Genomic DNA, 20510 nt, shown 5'->3' on the forward strand with positions numbered 1-20510 from the left:
GGAATGAGAGGATGGAGGGGAATGAGAGGGAGGATGGAGGGGAACGAGAGGGAGGATGGAGGGGAATGAGAGGATGGAGGGGAACGAGAGGGAGGATGGAGGGGAATGAGAGGGAGGATGGAGGGGAATGAGAGGGAGGATGGAGGGGAATGAGGGAGGATGGAGGGGAATGAGAGGATGGAGGGGAATGAGAGGGAGGATGACCATTCCTCACCTCGTGGATGTTTGCTTCTCCTGGATGCTCATGACATTGGCTCCCCTCCCCGTTACTAACACGGGGGAGGGGGGCGTGCATCGGGAGCAGTTCCCTGCGATCCTTTGCCCCACCTCGGAAGGGCAGTTCAACCTGGCTGCTGCCTAGATGTAAATCATGGGTGGGGCCCTGGTTGCCAGCTCTTCTGCCCCTCCTGCTCTCTCTCTCCCCCCCCCCACCCCCCCATCCTGCACAGCCAGGCTCACGTCATTGCCGAGATCCATGATGTGGAGATGCCGGCTGGGGTGAGCACAGTAAGAAGTCTGACAACACCAGGTTAAAGTCCAACAGGTTTATTTGGAATCACTAGCTTTTGGAGCGCTGCTCCTTCCTCAGGTGAGTGAGATCAGCAGTCCGTGGGCGCTGTGTTGCTGATCTTTGGAAGCCCTGCTCATGCTGTGACCATCCCCCCCTCCCCAAGATTCCTCAGGAGTCAAGCGACCGCCCCCGTTTCAGGGCAAGCAGCCCAGCTTCCATTTGGCCTTGCAGCCCCGCTCCCTCCCACTCTCTGGGTTAACTTGCTAGCGTCGGAATCCGATCCTGTCCCCTCCAGTCCAAACACCAGCACCCACCTGAATTTTAAAACGTGGTGCCGAATAGCCATTGTACGCAGGTGGTAGCAGTGGCGATCCATACAGACACTGTAAGCAGGTGGTCCCAGATCCCCCCCCCCCCCCCCCGTACACCTAACAGTACGGGGTTAGACACAGTGTAAAGTTTCCTCTCACCCTTCACATCAATTGTTCAATTCTCAAAGGGGTGCAGAGCAGAAGGACCTGGGTGTATCTGTGCAGAGACCATTGAAGGAGGCAGGACAGGGGGAGAGAGCAGTTAATAAAGTATACAGTATCCTGAGCTTTATTAACAGGGACACAGAGTACAAGAGCAAGGAGGTTCTACTGAACTGATACCAGACACCAGTCAGACCTCGGCTGGAATATTGTGCACAGTTCTGGGGGCCACACTATAGGAAGGATGTGAACACATTGGAGAGAGAGCGCAGAAGAGGTTTACAAGGATGGTTCCGGGGATGGGAAACTTCAGTTATGGGGATAGATTGGAGAGGTTGGGACTGTTCTCCTTGGAGAGAAGGAGGCCGAGAGGGGATTTGATAGAGATGTTCCAAATCATGAGGGGGGGGGTCTGGGCAGAGCGGACGGGGGGGGAAACTGTTCCGGCTTCGTGATAGGATCGAGAACGAGAGGGCGCAGATCGGAAGCGATTTGTGAAAGAAGCAAATGTGATTTGAGAAAACCCCTTTTTCACACAGCGAGTGGTCGGGGTCTGGAATGCACTGTCTGGAAGTGTGGTGGAGGCAGGTTCAATCGGGGCATCCGAGAGACGATTATTTGAATAGAAACAATGGGGCGGGGCGGGGGGGGGGCACTAAGTCATGATGCTCATTTGAAGAGACGCTGCAGATGTGATGGGCCGAATGGCCTCCTTCTGCCCCTAACTGTGAATCACTCCCAGGGACTTTAAAAGAGTAACCAATTCTTTTTTTTCCACTTAAAGGGCAATTTAGTGTGGCCAATCCACCTACCCCGCACATCTGCACGCAGACACGGGGAGAATGTGCAAACTCCACACGGAGAGTGACCCGGGGCTGGGATCGAACCTGGCACCTCGGCACCGTGAAGTGGCAGTGCTAACCACTGTGCCACCTTCTCCCAGGGCAGGGACAGCACAAAAACTCACACTTAATACTGTGACTTCAACACCCCAAGGTGCAAAGATGACACAAAGCCATGGAAGGAGATATATTTCCCGGATTACCAAAGGCTTGGTCAAGAGGGACCGGGTTTAAGGAGCGTCTTGAAGGAGGAGGAGAGTTTAGAGGAGGGAATTCCGAGCTGGGGGTTGGGGCGGTTCCCAGGCAGCTGAAGGCACGGCTGCCGATGGCGGTGCGATTAAAACTCCAGAGGCCAGAATTGGAGGTGCGCGATCTCCGAGGGTCATGGGGTCGGAGGAAATTTCAGAGATTGCGGGTTGGGGTGCGGGGGCATTCAAAATGGCGCATGTTAGGACATGGGGCAGCAGAGTTCCGTCCAAGCTGGGGTTTCTGGAGGGTAGAACGCAGGCGAACGGGACAGGGAGCAAGTTGCATAGTCGAGTCGAGGACGAGACAAAGGCACGGGCGAGAGTTTCGGCAGCGGATATGCTTTAACGTCAGTGTTAAGGAGGTAGAAATAGTTTTTCTCCAAAGTTCAATTGGAGGAAGAGGTCTGCTCGACCAGCACCGGGTGTCTCACAATCGTACGACAGTCGAGAGGGGGGAAGGTGGTGAGGTAGAGTGTAAAGCTTCCTCTGCACTGTCCCCACCAAACACTCCCAGGACAGATACAGCACGGGGTTAGATACAGAGTAAAGCTTCCTCTGCACTGTCCCCACCAAACACTCCCAGGACAGGTCCAGCACGGGGTTAGATACAGAGTAAAGCTCCCTCTACACTGTCCCCAGCAAACACTCCCAGGACAGGTCCAGCACGGGGTTAGATACAGAGCAAAGCTCCCTCTACACTGTCCCCATCAAACACTCCCAGGACAGGTACATCACGGGGTTAGATACAGAGTAAAGCTCCCTCTACACTGTCCCCATCAAACTCCCCCAGGACAGGTACAGCACGGGATTAGATACAGAGTAAAGCTCCCTCTACACTGTCCCCATCAAACACTCCCAGGACAGGTCCAGCACGGGGTTAGATACAGAGCAAAGCTCCCTCTACACTGTCCCCATCAAACACTCCCAGGACAGGTAAAGCACGGGGTTAGATACAGAGTAAAGCTCCCTCTACACTGTCCCCATCAAACACTCCCAGGACAGATACAGCACGGGCTTAGATACAGGGTAAAGCTCCCTCTGCACTGTCCCCATCAAACACTCCCAGGGCATGTACAGCACGGGGTTAGATACGGAGTAAAGCTCCCTCTACACTGTCCCCATCAAACACTCCCAGGACAGGTACAGCACAGGGTTAGATACAGAGTAAAGCTCCCTCTACACTGTCCCCATCAAACACTCCCAGGACAGGTACAGCACAGGGTTAGATACAGAGTAAAGCTCCCTCTACACTGTCCCCATCAAACACTCCCAGGACAGGTACAGCACAGGGTTAGATACAGAGTAAAGCTCCCTCTACACTGTCCCCATCAAACTCTCCCAGGAGAGTAAGATGACTATTGGATACAAAGGTTTTTGCTATACTAGGGTCTCTTATGGTTCCCTTCCCATTCGCTGTGCCGTGTCCCAGAGAGTCTGAATGGAGTCGGGGGTGGTCCCTGGTGGTCAGAATGGTGCATGGAATGTAACTGAGTGGTGTGGCGGGGTGGAGGGGGTGGCGGCGGGGTGGGCAGGAGTGGGCTCTAGTTGAAGGTGTTGTTGAGCTGCTGCGTGACCCGGATGAAGGTGGTCCTGCGGCTGAGCTCCTTCAGCTTGGCAGCGCCCACGTAGGTGCAGGTGGAGCGCACGCCCCCCAGGATGTCCCGGATCGTGCCCTCCACATCTCCTTTGAACTCCACTTCCACCGTCTTTCCTTCCGACGCCCTGCGGCGAGCGAGCGAGCGAACGAGGGAGAGAGGACATAGGAGAAGTAAAAGGAGAGAGCAATGAGAAAGTTATTTTAATGACAGAAGCGGAGAGAGCTCTGCGCCCTCTTCCCATGCACCCGCACCTCCCCTCCCCCTTCCCCGCTAGCTTTCACTTCACCAAGCAGTAACTCAGGTTTGTATGCGGTGCCCCTTAATGTCAAACATCTGGAGAAGGTCAACGACACCATCAGGGTGTCGGTCAAGGGATCTACCCGAGGTGGCAGCCTTTCATGTCCTACTTTAAAGAATGAGTCACCTTCAGCTGTTGCGATGGGGTGGCTGATTCGTCCTTATTGTTGGGGAAAGGGTGTTTCTTTCTTGGGTGGGATGTCAGGGGTGCAGGGTTGGGAAATAAATCCATTGCTCCAGGCTCTCTGGCTCTGGTTCGAAAGCTCAGAGCAGAACAGCCCCATTGAAGCCTTTTGAGGCTCTGAAGGAGGACGGCGCGATCGACCGTGTCAAAGGCTGCGGATGGAGGGTCAAAAGGACGAGATGCGCAAAGGTTTACCCATCGTCACGGTGACGTAGGATGTGGATTGTGACTTCGATGAAGATCCGTTTCCATAATCAGGTAGGGGTGGAGAGCTGATAGAATCCCTACAGGGCAGAAGGAGGCCTTTCAGCCCATCGAGTCTGCACTGGCCCTCTAAAAGAGTACCCTACCCAGGACCACTCCTCCGCCCTTTCCCCAACCCCCATCTAACCTGCATAGCTTTGGAAACGAAGGGGCATTTTTAGCGCGGCTGATCCACCTTAACCTGCACATCTTTGGACTGTGGGAGGAAACTGGAGCACCCGGGGGAAACCCACGCAGACACGGGGAGAACGTGCAGACTCCACAGTCGCACGAGGGCGGAATTGAACCCGGATCCCTGGCGCTGTGAGACAGCCGTGCTAACCATTGTGCCGCCATTGGAGCGATTCAAACATGGGAGTTCTGGGAACGGATTTGGGAGGTGAAAACATGCTCAAGGACTTTGTGGAGAGGAAGAGGGATGTCGGGAGGGGACGGTAGCTTGCAAGGGTAGAAGGATTTGGTGGGCGGGTGGGGGCACTTTGACAGCGAAATTCAAAGGGTGGGGTGGGAGTTTTTGGAGTAACAACTAACATGCGGTGTGGCAGTAATAATAATAATCTTTATTGTCACAAGTAGGCTTACATTAACACTGCAATGGAGTTACTGTGAAAAGCCCCTCGTCGCCACATTCTTGCGTCTGTTTGGGTCACAGAGGGAGAATTCAGAATGTCCAATTCACCTCACAGCACGTCTTTCGGGACTTGTGGGAGGAAACCGGAGCACCCGGAGGAAACCCACGCAGACACGGGGAGAACGTGCAGACTCCACACAGACAGTGACCCAAGCCGGGAATCGAACCTGGTCTCTGGAGCTGTGAAGCCACAGTGCTAACCACTGTTACCAGAGTGGCGCTGGTGGGGAGGGGGGGTAACCCCATTGCCACCCTGACCACTGGCAGAGGCACCGTCCTTCGAGGGAACAGCTGTCAACGCAAAGGTTGCAGCGGTTCTGTTGGCCGTTTGGTCAATGCCGTCGGTGAACAGCTCTCTCCGCCACGCTCTGTTCCGTCTGTCGGCTACATTTACCTGTCTTATGACTGTGGTTTGGATGTGGAAAGGACATTTCCTCTTGTGGGAGAATCTCAAACTAGGGCGGGGCTGATGTCTAAAAATAAGGGGTCGCCCATTTAAAATGGAGGCGAAGCAAAATCTCTTCACTCGGAGGATGGCGAGTCTTTGGAACTCTGCCTCAGAAGGAGATTTAAGCAGTCTCTGAATATTTTTAAAGTAGAGCTGGATAGATTCTTGATTAACTATGGGAGGGGGTGGTTTGAAGGGGGCTTGCGCCGTCAGCGGCTGCAGACTTCCGGGTACGGCGATGACCAGCTGAGTCGCACGTTTCGGCAGCTCCCTGTGAAACGGACTTTTGGGCTCTTGATAGGAGCCCCAACGGCAATTTTAACGGCTGAAAACACCGTGCGGTAAACCAGAAGGGTGTTCCCCCTGGACACGGATGGAAAAAGGAGAGGAAAGTGGCCGGATTGCAGCGGATCCTTTGGAACAACGGCAAGGAAGGCAAGCAGAAACCAAGATGGCGTCGGAAGGTGGCAGTTTCATATGGGGCCCTGAACAACAAGAGTTTTTGAAACGCTGCGTGGAGGAGATAAAAAAGGAAATGAAGAAAGAGTTGTTGGCCCCGATATTACAGGCGATTGAAGGGCTGAAAGAGGAACAAAAGACCCAGGAGCAGGCGCTTCGGGTCGTGAAGGCGAAAGCAGCAGAGAATGAAAACGACATACAGGGCCTGGTGGTGAAGTCGGAGATACAGGAGGCACACCAGAAACGATCTGTGGAGAGGTTGGAGGCACTGGAAAATAACGCAAGGAGGAACAACTTGAGGATTCTTGGCCTTCCTGAAGGTGTGGAGGGGGCGGACGTCGGGGCATATGTGAGCACGATGCTGCACTCGTTAATGGGAGTGGAGGCCCCGACGGGTCCGTTGGAGGTGGAGGGAGCATACCGAGTTATGGTGCGAGGACCGAGAGCAGGAGAAGCTCCCAGAGCCATAGTGGTGAGATTTCTCCGTTTTAAGGATAGAGAAATGGTCCTTAGATGGGCGAAGAAAACTCGGTGTAGTAAATGGGAGAACGCGGTGATCCGCGTCTATCAAGATTGGAGTGCGGAGGTGGCGAGAAGGAGGGCGAGCTTTAATCGGGCCAAAGCGGTACTTCACAAAAAAAAGATAAAGTTTGGAATGCTGCAACCGGCAAGACTGTGGGTCACATATCAAGGGAGGCACCACTACTTTGAGACGGCGGATGAAGCGTGGACTTTTATTGTAGAAGAAAAATTGGAATGATTGGACTACGAAAATGAACGTTTGGACAAAGTGGTGGGACGAGTGGGGGGGGGGGGGGGGGCGAAGAGGGATTGTATGATTAATCCTGCGGTATGGTAACTTTTCTTTCTCCCACAGGTGGTGATGGGGGGAGGTGGGGAGGGAGAGGAGATGGGGCGTTGGCCATGGGAGGCGGGGCTGAGGGAGAGGCGCGGGCTTGGTTCCCGCGCTATGATAATTATGGCGGGAATAGAGAAGCAGGAAGGAGGGGGCGCCGCACGGGGCGAGCCGTGATCACGGGGGGAAGCCGAGGTCAGCCAGAGTTTGCTGACTTCTGGGAGCAACATGGGGGGAGTAATTACGCTAGCGGGGGGTCTAGCGGGGGGGGGGGGGGAGGGGGGAATTACTGGGTTACTGCTGCTGGGGAAAGGGGGGAGTGGGTGCGGGAAAGGATGGGCGGGGGGGCACCGTCTGGGAGAAATACAGCCGCGTGGGAACTGGGCGAGAAGCTGGAAAAAGATGATGGCTAACCGGCAAGGGGGGGGGGTGGGAAGCCCCCCAACTCGGCTGATCACGTGGAACGTGAGGGGGCTTAACGGGCCGATAAAGAGGGCACGAGTACTCGCACACCATAAGAAACTTAAAGCAGATGTGGTCATGTTACAGGAAACGCACCTGAAACTGATAGATCAGGTTAGGTTGCGCAAAGGATGGGTAGGGCAGGTGTTCCATTCGGGGCTGGATGCGAAAAACAGGGGGGTGGCTATATTAGTGGGGAAGCGGGTAATGTTCGAGGCAAAGACTATAGTGGCGGATAACGGGGGCAGATACGTGATGGTGAGTGGCAAATTACAGGGAGAGATGGTGGTGTTGGTAAACGTGTATGCCCCGAATTGGGACGATGCCAATTTTATGAGGCGAATGCTAGGACGCATCCCAGACCTAGAGACCGGAAAGCTGATAATGGGGGGAGACTTTAACACGGTGTTGGAACCAAGGCTGGATAGGTCGAAGTCCAGGACTGGTAGGAGGCCGGCAGCAGCCAAGGTGCTTAAGGATTTTATGGAGCAGATGGGAGGGGTGGACCCGTGGAGATTCAGTAGACCTAGGAGTAAGGAGTTCTCGTTTTTCTCCTATGTCCATAAAGTCTATTCACGCATAGACTTTTTTGTGTTGGGTAGGGCATTGATCCCGAGGGTGAGGGGAACGGAATATACGGCTATAGCCATTTCGGATCATGCCCCACACTGGGTAGACTTGGAGATAGGGGAGGAAACAAGAGGGCGTCCACCCTGGAGAATGGGATATGGGGACTAATGGCGGATGAGGGGGTGTGCTTAAGGGTGAGGGGATGCATTGAAAAGTACTTGGAACTCAATGACAATGGGGAGGTTCAGGTGGGAGTGGTCTGGGAGGCGTTGAAGGCGGTGGTTAGGGGGGAGCTGATATCAATAGGACACATAAAGGGAAGCAGGAGAGTAAGGAACGGAGCGGTTGTTGCAAGAACTTTTGAGGGTGGACAGACAGTATGCGGAAGCACCGGAGGAGGGACTGTATAGGGAAAGGCAAAGGCTGCATGTGGAATTTGACTTGCTGACCACAGGCACTGCAGAGGCACAATGGAGGAAGGCGCAGGGTGTACAGTATGAATATGGAGAGAAGGCGAGCAGATTGCTGGCACACCAATTGAGGAAAAGGGGAGCAGCGAGGGAAATAGGGGGGGTGAGAGACGAAGATGGAGAGACGGAGCGGGGAGCGGAGAGAGTGAATGAAGTGTTTAAGACATTTTATAAAAAATTGTATGAAGCTCAACCCCCGGATGGGAGGGAGAGAATGATGGAGTTTTTGGATCGGCTGGAAATTCCCAAGGTGGAAGAGCAGGAAAGGATGGGATTGGGAGCACAGATCACGGTAGAAGAAGTGGTGAAAGGAATTAGGAACATGCAGACGGGAAAGGCCCCGGGACCGGACGGATTCCCAGTTGAATTTTACAGAAAATATTTGGACTTGCTCGCCCCGCTACTGACGAGGACCTTCAACGAGGCAAAGGAAAGGGGACAACTGCCCCCGACTATGTCAGAAGCAACGATATCGCTTCTTTTAAAGAAGGAAAAGGATCCGCTACAATGCGGGTCCTACAGACCAATCTCCCTCCTCAATGTAGATGCCAAGGTCTTGGCCAAGGTAATGGCAATGAGAATAGAGGAATGTGTCCCGGGGGTGGTTCATGAGGACCAAACTGGGTTTGTGAAGGGGAGACAGCTGAACACGAACATACGGAGGTTGTTAGGGGTAATGATGATGGCCCCACCAGAGGGTGAAACGGAGATAGTAGTGGCGATGGATGCCGAGAAAGCATTTGATAGAGTGGAGTGGGATTATCTGTGGGAGGTGTTGAGGAGATTTGGGTTCGGAGAGGGGTATGTTAGATGGGTGCAGCTGTTGTATAGGGCCCCAGTGGCGAGTGTGGTCACGAATGGACGGGGATCGGCATATTTTCGGCTCCATAGAGGGACAAGGCAGGGATGTCCTCTGTCCCCATTACTGTTTGCACTGGCGATTGAGCCCCTGGCGATAGCGCTGAGAGGTTCCAAGGGATGGAGGGGAATACTTAGGGGAGGAGAAGAACACCGGGTATCTTTATATGCGGATGATCTGCTACTATATGTGGCGGATCCAGCGGAGGGGATGCCAGAAATAATGCGGATACTTGGGGAGTTTGGGGATTTTTCAGGGTATAAATTGAACATGGGAAAGAGTGAGCTGTTTGTGGTGCATCCAGGGGAGCAGAGTAGAGAAATAGAAGACCTACCGTTGAGGAAGGTAACAAGAGACTTTCGTTACCTGGGGATCCAGATAGCTAAGAATTGGGGCACATTGCACAGGCTAAATTTGACGCGGTTGGTGGAACAGATGGAGGTAGATTTCAAGAGATGGGACATGGTAGCATTGTCAATGGCAGGGAGGGTGCAGGCAGTTAAGATGGTGGTCCTCCCGAGATTCCTTTTTGTGTTTCAGTGTCTCCCGGTGGTGATCACGAAGGCTTTTTTCAAAAGGATAGAAAAGAGTATTATGGGTTTTGTTTGGGCCGGGAAGACTCCGAGAGTGAGGAAGGGATTCTTACAGCGTAGTAGGGATAGGGGGGGGCTGGCACTACCGAGCCTAAGTGAGTATTATTGGGCCGCTAATATTTCAATGGTGAGTAAGTGGATGGGAGAGGAGGAAGGAGCGGCGTGGAAGAGATTAGAGAGGGCGTCCTGTAGGGGGACCAGCCTGCAGGCTATGGTGACAGCCCCATTGCCGTTCTCACCAAGGAACTATACCACGAGTCCGGTGGTGGTAGCTACACTGAAGATTTAGGGACAGTGGAGACGACATAGGGGAAAGACCGGAGCACTGGGGGGGTCCCCGATAAGAAACAACCATAGGTTTGCCCCGGGGGGAATGGATGGGGGATATGGAATGTGGCAAAGAGCAGGTATAACGCAATTGAAAGATCTATTTGTGGATGGGAAGTTTGCGAGTCTGGGAGCGCTGACCGAGAAATATGGGTTGCCCCAAGGGAATGCATTCAGGTATATGCAATTGAGGGCTTTTGCGAGGCAGCAGGTGAGGGAATTCCCGCAGCTCCCGACACAAGATGTGCAGGACAGAGTCATCTCAAAGAAATGGGTGGGGGACGGTAAGGTGTCGGATATATATAGGGAAATGAGAGACGAAGGGGAGACTATGATGGACGAACTAAAAGGGAAATGGGAAGAAGAGCTAGGGGAGGAGATTGAGGAGGGGATGTGGGCAGATGCCCTAAACAGGGTAAACTCGTCGTCCTCGTGCGCCAGGCTAAGCCTGATTCAGTTTAAGGTATTACACAGGGCACATATGACTGGAACACGGCTCAGTAGATTTTTTGGGGTGGAGGATAGGTGTGCGAGGTGCTCGAGAAGCCCAGCGAATCATACCCATATGTTTTGGTCATGCCCGGCACTACAGGGGTTTTGGATGGGGGTGACAAAGGTGCTTTCGAAAGTAGTAGGAGTCCGGGTCGAACCAAGCTGGGGGTTGGCTATATTTGGGGTTGCACAAGAGCCGGGAGTGCAGGAGGCGAAAGAGGCCGATGTTTTGGCCTTTGCGTCCCTAGTAGCCCGGCGCAGAATATTGCTAATGTGGAAAGAAGCCAAGCCCCCGGGGGTGGAGACCTGGATAAATGATATGGCGGGGTTCATAAAGTTAGAGCGGATTAAGTTCGTCCTAAGGGGGTCGGCTCAAGGGTTTACTAGGCGGTGGCAACCGTTCGTCGAATATCTTGCGGAAAGATAGATAGGGGAGAACAAAGAAGGCAGCAGCAGCAGCCCAGGACTTGGGGGGTGGGGGGGGGGGGGGGGGGGGGGGGTGGCCTGAGACAAGGCAGTTGCCAATTAGGGCTAGTTTTTATTTTTTGTTATTTAATATTTATTTATTTGTTGTTGTTTTCTTTTGTTCTTGTTTAAATAAAAAAGGTCATTATTATCTGTATTGTTATAATGTTGTGTAAAGGATGCACAATGTACTGTGTTGGTTGACCAAAAATTTTCAATAAAATATTATATAAAAAAAAAACTATGGGAGGGGGTAAAAGGTCATCGGGGAATGGGGTGAAAGGTCATTGGGGAACGGGTGAAAGGTCATCAGGGACGGTAGGCAGGCTGCAGATTTGAGGTTACTATCTGATCAGCCATGATCTTTTTACATGGTGGCGTAGGCTCGAGGGGCCGAATGGCCTCTACTCCAGCTCCTTGTTCATATGTTACCCTTCAAAGTGATTGCGGTGCCTTGGGCGGATCTGACTCATGACTCAATCTGAAACGGGTGACGTCTGTACCAGTGCACCTCATCTCCTCAAGTGAGAAACGGCCCTTCAGCATCAAGTGAAATGTGGGGGTGGCACGGTGGCGCAGTGGTTAGCACTGCTGCCTCACGGCGCTGAGGACCCGGGTTCGATCGCGGCCCCAGGTCACTGTCCGTGTGGAGTTTGCACATTCTGTTTCACACCCGCAACCCAAAGATGCGCAGATTAGGTGAATTGGCCACGCTAAATTGCCCGAATTGGAAAAAAAAAATAATCGAAAAAAAAAATCAAGTGAAATGTGCCATTTCATAATCACTGTCCTCTCTCATCGGTGGTCCTTGAACTCTAATCCTCTTCCTCCATTTATGGATCCGTGTCTGGTTGTGAGCAACTTGGATTCCCAAGTCGCGGAAATTGGTATGGGCCAGTTTAAACGGCAGACCCTCCAGCTCTGCCCCTCCCCCCCCCCCCCCCCCCACCGTGGGTTCGCAGGGAAGACCCCACTCTTGCTCAGGTTAAGTTTGTAGCCTGAGAACGCTTTGAATTCCTTTAGGAGTTTTATTATCCCTTCCATGCTGTTCCGGGTGTTTGAGATTTAGAGGAGCAGGTCATTCGCATAGCGTGTCTCCCCTTTGGATACCTCTCCATCCCTTCACCGCTCTGAGGGCGATCGCCAGTGGCTCGATTGCCAAAGCAAACAATAGCGGGGACATTGGGCATCCCTGCCTCGTGCCTCTGAATGAACGAAATGAAATGAAAATCGCTTATTGTCACAAGTAGGCTTCAAATGAAGTTACTGTGAAAAGCCCCTCGTCGCCACATTCCGGCGCCGGTTCGGGGAGGCTGGTACGGGAATTGAACCCGCGCTGCTGGCCTTATTCTGTTTTACAAGTTACCTGTTTAGCCCAGTGTGCTAAACCAGCCCCTATCCGACCCCCTTACTCGGAGATTCTGCCCTCTGGTCCGAGACTCTCCACAAGAGGAAACATCCTCTGTGCAGCCGGAAGTATCTACAGCTAGTGTTGTTTGTCCATACACTCGCCATGGGAGCACTGTACAGCAGTTTCATCCAGAAGGTGAACCCTGTTCCAAATCCAAACCGTTCAAGTACCTCTGTGAGGTACTTTCATTCGACTCTGTCGAAGGCCTTTTCTGCATCCAGGGAGATGATCACCTGTGGTGTTATCTCCCCGGATGGGGTCATTATCACATTCAGCCGTAGCCTGATGTTCGGTGTTAGCTGCCTGCCCTTGACAACGGCCATCTGGTCCTCTGTGACTACCTCTGGCACACAGCTCTCTAGCCGCCTCGCCAGGGCGAGTGAGGTCATTCATGACTGAACTGGTCTGATAATCCTCAACTCCATTTTCCCGCCTTATTCCCCATAAATCCTCGATTCCAAAATAAAGAATTCCACAAATTCACCATCCCCCGAGAGAAGAAATTCGTCCTCATCTCTGTCTGAAATGGGGCGACCCCCTTACTCTGAGATTCTGCCCTCTGGTCCTAGACTCTCCCACAAGAGGAAACATCCTCTCAGCATCGACCCTGTCGAGCCCCCGAGAATCCTGTCTGTCTCAATACGGTCGCCTCTCATTCTTCTAAACTCCAATGAGGACAGGCCCCAACCTACTCAACCTCTCCTCGTAAGAAAATCCCTCCCTCCCCGGGATCAACCGAGTGAACCTCCTCGGGACTGCTTCCAATGCCAGTGTATCTTTCCTTACATAAGGGGTCCAAAACTGTTCACAGTGCCATCTAGAAGGAGAAGGGCAGCATGGGAACAACACCGTGACCTTTCCCACTCCTCTGCAGCCTCTCCAGTGCAATCACATCCTTCCTGTAGTGAAGTGACCAGAACTGTACACAGTACTCCAGCTGTGGTCTAACCAGCATTTTATACAGCTCCAGCATACCTCCCTGCTCTCGAATTCAATGCCACGGTTAATAAAGTGAAGCGAGGGTAGCACGGTGGCGCAGTGGTTAGCACTGCTGCCTCACGGCGCCGAGGTCCCAGGTTCGATCCCGGCTCGGGGTCACTGTCCGTGTGGAGTTTGCACATTCTCCCCGTGTCTGCGTGGGTTTCGCCCCCACAGCCCAAAGATGTGCAGGCTAGGCGGATTGGCCACGCTAAATTGCCCCTTAATTGGAAAAAATTAATTGGGTACTCGAAATTTAGAATAAATAAATAAAGTGAAGCGGGGGTTTCTGCGATGGTAATGTCATCGATTGTCAAGGGGGCGATGAATTGTGAGATGGACGTTGTGAGATGGACGTTGCCTGGCACAGACTGTCACTTGTTGGGCCAAGATGGTTAGATGCTGTATGTACGAGAAGTGACTGCGGGGCTGTGGAGTTGGGGGGATGTCATTGGCTAATCTGACCAAGCCTGTCGTACCCACCCAAGCCAGAAGTTACTGCCCCTCCCCTCCCGCTGCAGACCAGGATTGTGTCACCCTCCTCCCCCCACCGGATAGTTACCTGTAATCGGCAACGCCCCCAGCATGTTTCCTCATCGCGGTCTCCGAGCTCATCCCATAAAACAGTTTGTACTTCTTGCCGCTCTTCTCGATGGTCTCGCCTCCGCACTGGGAGTGCCCCGAGAACATCCCGCCCAGCATCACAAAGTCCGCACCAGCACCTTAGAGGGGAGGGGGGGCGGGGCAGTGGAGGGAAAAGGGAGAAATTAAGAGGATGGCGGGAGCAGTCGGTGAGGGGCTGAAGCCGAGATGCAGGGTGTATTCTACAGTGGGATGTATTTCTTTACCATGCCCCCAACCCACACTCCCTGGTGAAGGTGGTGCTTGGCAACTCGCTGACTTTAACCTGATGCTACATTCAACAAAATCACGGTCAATGTGATTGTGGCCTCAACTGGCTTTGGTACCCTCCCACCAGACCCACCCCCGATATTCCCCACCACTGAGTGGGCGGGTCCTGATACCAGGGAAAGTCTTCTCCACGTCCCAATTGATCCCTGGTTCAGTGCAGGCCATCTGGCAAGCGACACCCCAACATCGTCACCTCCCCAGGGATTGCTGAGGCCTCCCCACCTACTCCCAGCATGGTGGATGGCACCTCGCTTGCCCCCCTACCTCAGGGCATTCTCTGGGGTTTGAAACTCCTGGGGACGCAAGCCGAGAAACGGTTCACAAGTCAGCGGGACGCTGATCCCCTCTGCACAGGCAGAGAGACGTCCGGGAACCCGAGAGAGCTGGCGCCGTGAGAGACAGCCCTATGGAAAAGCTCAGTGGGCTGTGGGGGAGGGAGAGCCTGAAAACAAGGCGCATTTCAATCAAGAGGTATGGGCTCACCAAAGGCTTTGGCCACGTCCCCAGGGCAGGTGCAGCCTCCGTCCTGTGGAGAGAGATTCCACCGTCAATGCCAATAGTTAGAATTCAGCTGAGAGTGATTCTTCAACATCTGGCTCCAATGGTACATGTTTCACTCCAACAGCAAGGAACGTTCCATCACAGACACTCTTCAGAATATGTTTACAGACTGGAATCTACACCTCTTTAACCTGGTTACCCCTATCTCTGGATCTGTAAACACTTAATTAACTGCAAATGCTCGCATTCTAAGCATTGTCTGGCATCTTTGACTTTGTCTATATATATGTTTCTGGAATCTACCTCTTCATGGGAAGAGGAGCAGCGCTCCGAAAGGTAGTGTTTGAAACAAACCTGTTGGACTTTAACCTGGTGTTGTAAGACTTCGTACTGTATATAGAATAACAGATACCCGGGAGTGAGTTACAGACTGGAATCTAATCGAGGGGTTTGGGTGGTTTATATATAGAATAACAAATACCCGGGAGTGAGTTACAGACTGGAATCTAATCGAGGGGTTTGGATGGTTTATATATAGAATAACAGATACCCGGGGATGAGTTACAGACTGGAATCTAATCGAGGGGTTTGGGTGGTTTATATATAGAATAACAGATACCCGGGGATGAGTTACAGACTGGAATCTAATCGAGGGGTTCGGGTAGTTTATATATATATAATAACAGATACCTGGGAGTGAGTTACAGACTGGAATCTAATCGAGGGGTTTGGATGGTTTATATATAGAATAACAGATACCCGGGGATGAGTTACAGACTGGAATCTAATCGAGGGGTTTGGGTGGTTTCTATATAGAATAACAGATACCCGGGAGTGAGTTACAGACTGGAATCTAATCGAGGGGTTTGGGTGGTTTATATATAGAATAACAGATACCCGGGCGTGAGTTACAGACTGGAATCTAATCGAGGGGTTCGGGTGGTTTATATATAGAATAACAGATACCCGGGAGTGAGTTACAGACTGGAATCTTATCGAGGGGTTCGGGTGGTTTATATATAGAATAACAGATACCCGGGAGTGAGTTACAGACTGGAATCTAATCGAGGTGTTTGGGTGGTTTATATTTCGAATAACAGATACCCGGGAGTGAGTTACAGACTGGAATCTAATCGAGGGGTTTGGGTGGTTTATATACAGAATAACAGATACCTGTGAGTGAGTTACAGAATGGAATCAAATTGAGGGATTCTTGTGGTTTACATATACAATACCAGATACCCGGGGGAGATATACAGACTGGAAGCTAATCAACGGGTTCAGGTGGCACAGTGGTTAGCATTGCTGCCTTTCGGGGGGCCTAGGACCCGGGTTCGATCCCGGCCCCCGGGTCACGTTTTTTCATAGAGTTTACAGTGCAGAAGGAGGCCATTTGGCCCATCGAGTCTGCACCGGCTCTTGGAAAGAGCACCCCACCCAACGTCAACACCTTCACCCTATCCCCATAACCCAGTAACCAAACCCAACACTAAGGGCAATTTTGGACACTAAGGGCAATTTATCATGGCCAATCCACCTAACCTGCACATCTTTGGACTGTGGGAGGAAACCGGAGCACCCGGAGGAAACCCACGCACACACGGGGAGGATGAGCAGACTCCGCACAGAGAGTGACCCAAGCCGGAATCGAACCTGGGACCCTGGAGCTGTGAAGCAATTGTGCTATCCACAATGCTACCGTGCTGTGTGCACATTCTCCCCATCTGCGTAGGTTTCGTCCCCACAACCCAAATCGATGTGCAGGGTACGTGGATTGGCCACACTAAATTGTCCCTTAATTGGAAAAAAAAGAATTGAGTACTCTAAATTTATTTTTTAAAATGGAATCAAATTGAGGGGCTCGGGTGGTTAATAAATAGAATAAAAGATACCCGAGAATGAGTTACAGACTGGAATCTAATCGAGGGGTTTGGGTGGTTTATATTGAATAACAGATACCCAGGAGTGATTTACAGACTGGAATCTAATCGAGGGGTTTGCGTGGTTTATATATAGAATAACAGATATCTGGGAGTGAGTTACTGACTGGAATCTAATCGAGGCGTTCGGGTGGTTTATATTTCGAATAACAGATACCCGGGAGTGAGTTACAGACTGGAATCTGATCGAGGGATTTGGGTGGTTTATATACAGAATAACAGATACCCGGGAGTGAGTTACAGACTGGAATCTAAACGAGGGGTTTGCGTGGTTTATATATAGAATAAGATACCCGGGAGTGAGTTACAGACTGGAATCTAATCGAGGGGTGTGGGTGGTTTATATATAGAATAACAGATACCCGGGAGAGAGTTACAGACTGGAATCTAATCGAGGGGTTTGCGTGGTTTATATATAGAATAACAGATACCTGTGAGTGAGTTACAAACTGGAATCTAATCGAGTGGTTTGGGTGGTTTATATATAGAATAACAGATACCCGGGAGTGAGTTACAGTCTGGATTCTAATCGAGGCGTTCGGGTGGTTTATATATAGAATAACAGATACCTGGGAGTGAGTTACAGACTGGAATCTAATCGAGGCGTTCGGGTGGTTTATATTTCGAATAACAGATACCCGGGGGTGAGTTACAGACTGGAATCTAATTGAGGGGTTTGGGTGGTTTATATATAGAATAATAGATACCCGGGAGTGAGTTACAGACTGGAATCTAATCGAGGGGTTCGGATGGGTTATATATAGAATAACAGATACCCGGGAGTGAGTTACAGACTGGAATCTAATTGAGGGGTCCGGGTGGTTTATGTATAGAATAACAGATACCCAGGAGTGATTTACAGACTGGAATCTAATCGAGGGGTTTGCGTGGTTTATATATAGAATAACAGATATCTGGGAGTGAGTTACAGACTGGAATCTAATCGAGGCGTTCGGGTGGTTTATATTTCGAATAACAGATACCCGGGAGTGAGTTACAGACTGGAATCTAATCGAGGGGTTCGGGTGGGTTATATATAGAATAACAGATACCCGGGAGTGAGTTACAGACTGGAATCTAATTGAGGTGTCCGGGAGGTTTATATATAGAATAACAGATACCCGGGAGTGATTTACAGACTGGAATCTAATCGAGGGGTTTGCGTGGTTTATATACAGAATAACAGATACCCGGGAGTGAGTTACAGACTGGAATCTAATCGAGAGGTGTGGGTGGTTTATATATAGAATAACAGATTCCCGGGAGTGAGTTACAGACTGGAATCTAATCGAGGGGTTCGGTGGTTTATATATAGAATAACAGATAATCGGGAGTGAGTTACACACTGGAATCTAATCGATGGATTTGGGTGGTTTATATATAGAATAACAGATACCCGGGAGTGAGATACAGACTGGAATCTAATAGAGGGGTTTGGGTGGTTTATATATAGAATACCAGATACCCGGGAGAGAATTACAGACTGGAAGCTAATCGAGGGGTTCAGGTGGCACAGTGGTTAGCATTCCTGCCTTTCGGGGATGACTAAGACCCGGGTTCGATCCCGGCCCCCGGGTCACGTTCTGTGTGGAGTTTGCACATTCTCCCCATCTGCGTAGGTTTCGTCCCCACAACCCAAATCGATGTGCAGGGTACGTGGATTGGCCACAATAAATTGTCCCTTAATTGGAAAAAAAAGAATTGAGTACTCTAAATTTATTTTTTAAAATGGAATCAAATTGAGGGGCTCGGGTGGTTAATAAATAGAATAAAAGATACCCGAGAATGAGTTACAGACTGGAATCTAATTGAGGGGTTCGGGTGGTTTATATATAGAATAACAGATATCCGGGAGTGAGTTACAGACTGGAATCTAATCGAGGGGTTTGGGTGGTTTATATATAAAATAACAGATACCCTGGAGTGAGTTACAGACTGGAATCTAATCGAGGGGTTCGGGTGGTTTATATATAGAATAACAGATACCCGGGAGTGAGTTACAGACAGGAATCTAATCGAGGGTTTTGGGTGGTTTATATATGGAATAACAGATACCCGGGAGTGAGTGACAGACTGGAATCTAATCGCGGGGTTTGGGTGCTTTATATATAGAATAAGATACCCGGGAGTGAGTAACAGACTGGAATCGAATCGAGGGGTGTGGGTGGTTTATATATAGAATAACAGATACCCGGGAGCGAGTTACAGACTGGAATCTAATCGAGGGGTTCGAGTGGTTTATATATAGAATAACAGATACCCGGGCGTGAGTTACAGACTGGAATCTAATCGAGGGGTTTGGGTGGTTTATATATAGAATAACAGATACCCGGGAGTGAGTTACAGTCTGGAATCTAATCGAGGGGTTCGGGTGGTTTATATATAGAATAACAGATACCTGGGAGTGAGTTACAGACTGAATCTAATCGAGGCGTTCGGGTGGTTTATATTTCGAATAACAGATACCCGGGGGTGAGTTACAGACTGGAATCTAATTGAGGGGTTCGGATGGGTTATATATAGAATAATAGATACCCGGGAGTGAGTTACAGACTGGAATCAAATTGAGGGGTCTGGGTGCTTTATATATAGAATAAGATACCCGGGAGTGAGTTACAGACTGGAATCGAATCGAGGGGTGTGGGTGGTTTATATATAGAATAACAGATACCCGGGAGCGAGTTACAGACTGGAATCTAATCGAGGGGTTCAAGTGGTTTATATATAGAATAACAGATACCCGGGCGTGAGTTACAGACTGGAATCTAATCGAGGGGTTTGGGTGGTTTATATATAGAATAACAGATACCCGGGAGTGAGTTACAGTCTGGAATCTAATCGAGGGGTTCGGGTGGTTTATATATAGAATAACAGATACCTGGGAGTGAGTTACAGACTGAATCTAATCGAGGCGTTCGGGTGGTTTATATTTCGAATAACAGATACCCGGGGGTGAGTTACAGACTGGAATCTAATCGAGGGGTTCGGATGGGTTATATATAGAATAACAGATACCCGGGAGTGAGTTACAGACTGGAATCTAATTGAGGGGTTCGGATGGGTTATATATAGAATATTAGATACCCGGGAGTGATTTACAGACTGGAATCTAATCGAGGGGTTTGCGTGGTTTATATATAGAATAACAGATATCTGGGAGTGAGTTACAGACTGGAATCTAATCGAGGCGTTCGGGTGGTTTATATTTCGAATAACTGATACCCGGGGGTGAGTTACAGACTGGAATCTAATCAAGGGGTTTGGGTGGTTCATATATAGAATAATAGATACCCGGGAGTGAGTTACAGACTGGATTCTAATCGAGGGGTTCGGGTGGGTTATATATAGAATAACAGATACCCGGGAGTGAGTTACAGACTGGAATCTAATTGAGGGGTCCGGGTGGTTTATATATAGAATAACAGATACCCGGGAGTGATTTACAGACTGGAATCTAATTGAGGGGTGTGGGTGGTTTATATATAGAATAACAGATACCCGGGAGTGAGTTACAGTCTGGAATCTAATCGAGGGGTTCGGGTGGTTTATATATAGAATAACAGATACCTGGGAGTGAGTTACAGACTGAATCTAATCGAGGCGTTCGGGTGGTTTATATTTCGAATATACAGATACCCGGGGGTGAGTTACAGACTGGAATCTAATTGAGGGGTTTGGGTGGTTTATATATAGAATAATAGATACCCGGGAGTGAGTTA

At 50.6% G+C, this 20510-nt stretch overlaps 1 protein-coding gene across 2 annotated transcripts in view; it reads right to left on the bottom strand.

Moving 5' to 3' along the window:
* Nucleotides 1–530: 530 nt before the first annotated feature.
* LOC140419830 (GMP reductase 2) overlaps nt 531–20510 on the bottom strand; it is a 75405-nt gene continuing 55425 nt past the window's right edge. For both annotated transcript variants that reach the window (XM_072503863.1, XM_072503862.1), the window contains exons 7-9: nt 14834–14876; nt 14001–14160; nt 531–3796 (exon numbers count right to left, since the gene is read on the bottom strand). In XM_072503863.1, coding sequence (XP_072359964.1) covers nt 3616–3796; nt 14001–14160; nt 14834–14876 — 384 coding nt within the window. In that variant the 3' untranslated portion in view covers nt 531–3615. The remainder of the gene's footprint in view (nt 3797–14000; nt 14161–14833; nt 14877–20510) is intronic.

Source organism: Scyliorhinus torazame, chromosome 5 (assembly GCF_047496885.1).
Source record: "Scyliorhinus torazame isolate Kashiwa2021f chromosome 5, sScyTor2.1, whole genome shotgun sequence".
NCBI lineage: Eukaryota > Metazoa > Chordata > Chondrichthyes > Carcharhiniformes > Scyliorhinidae > Scyliorhinus > Scyliorhinus torazame.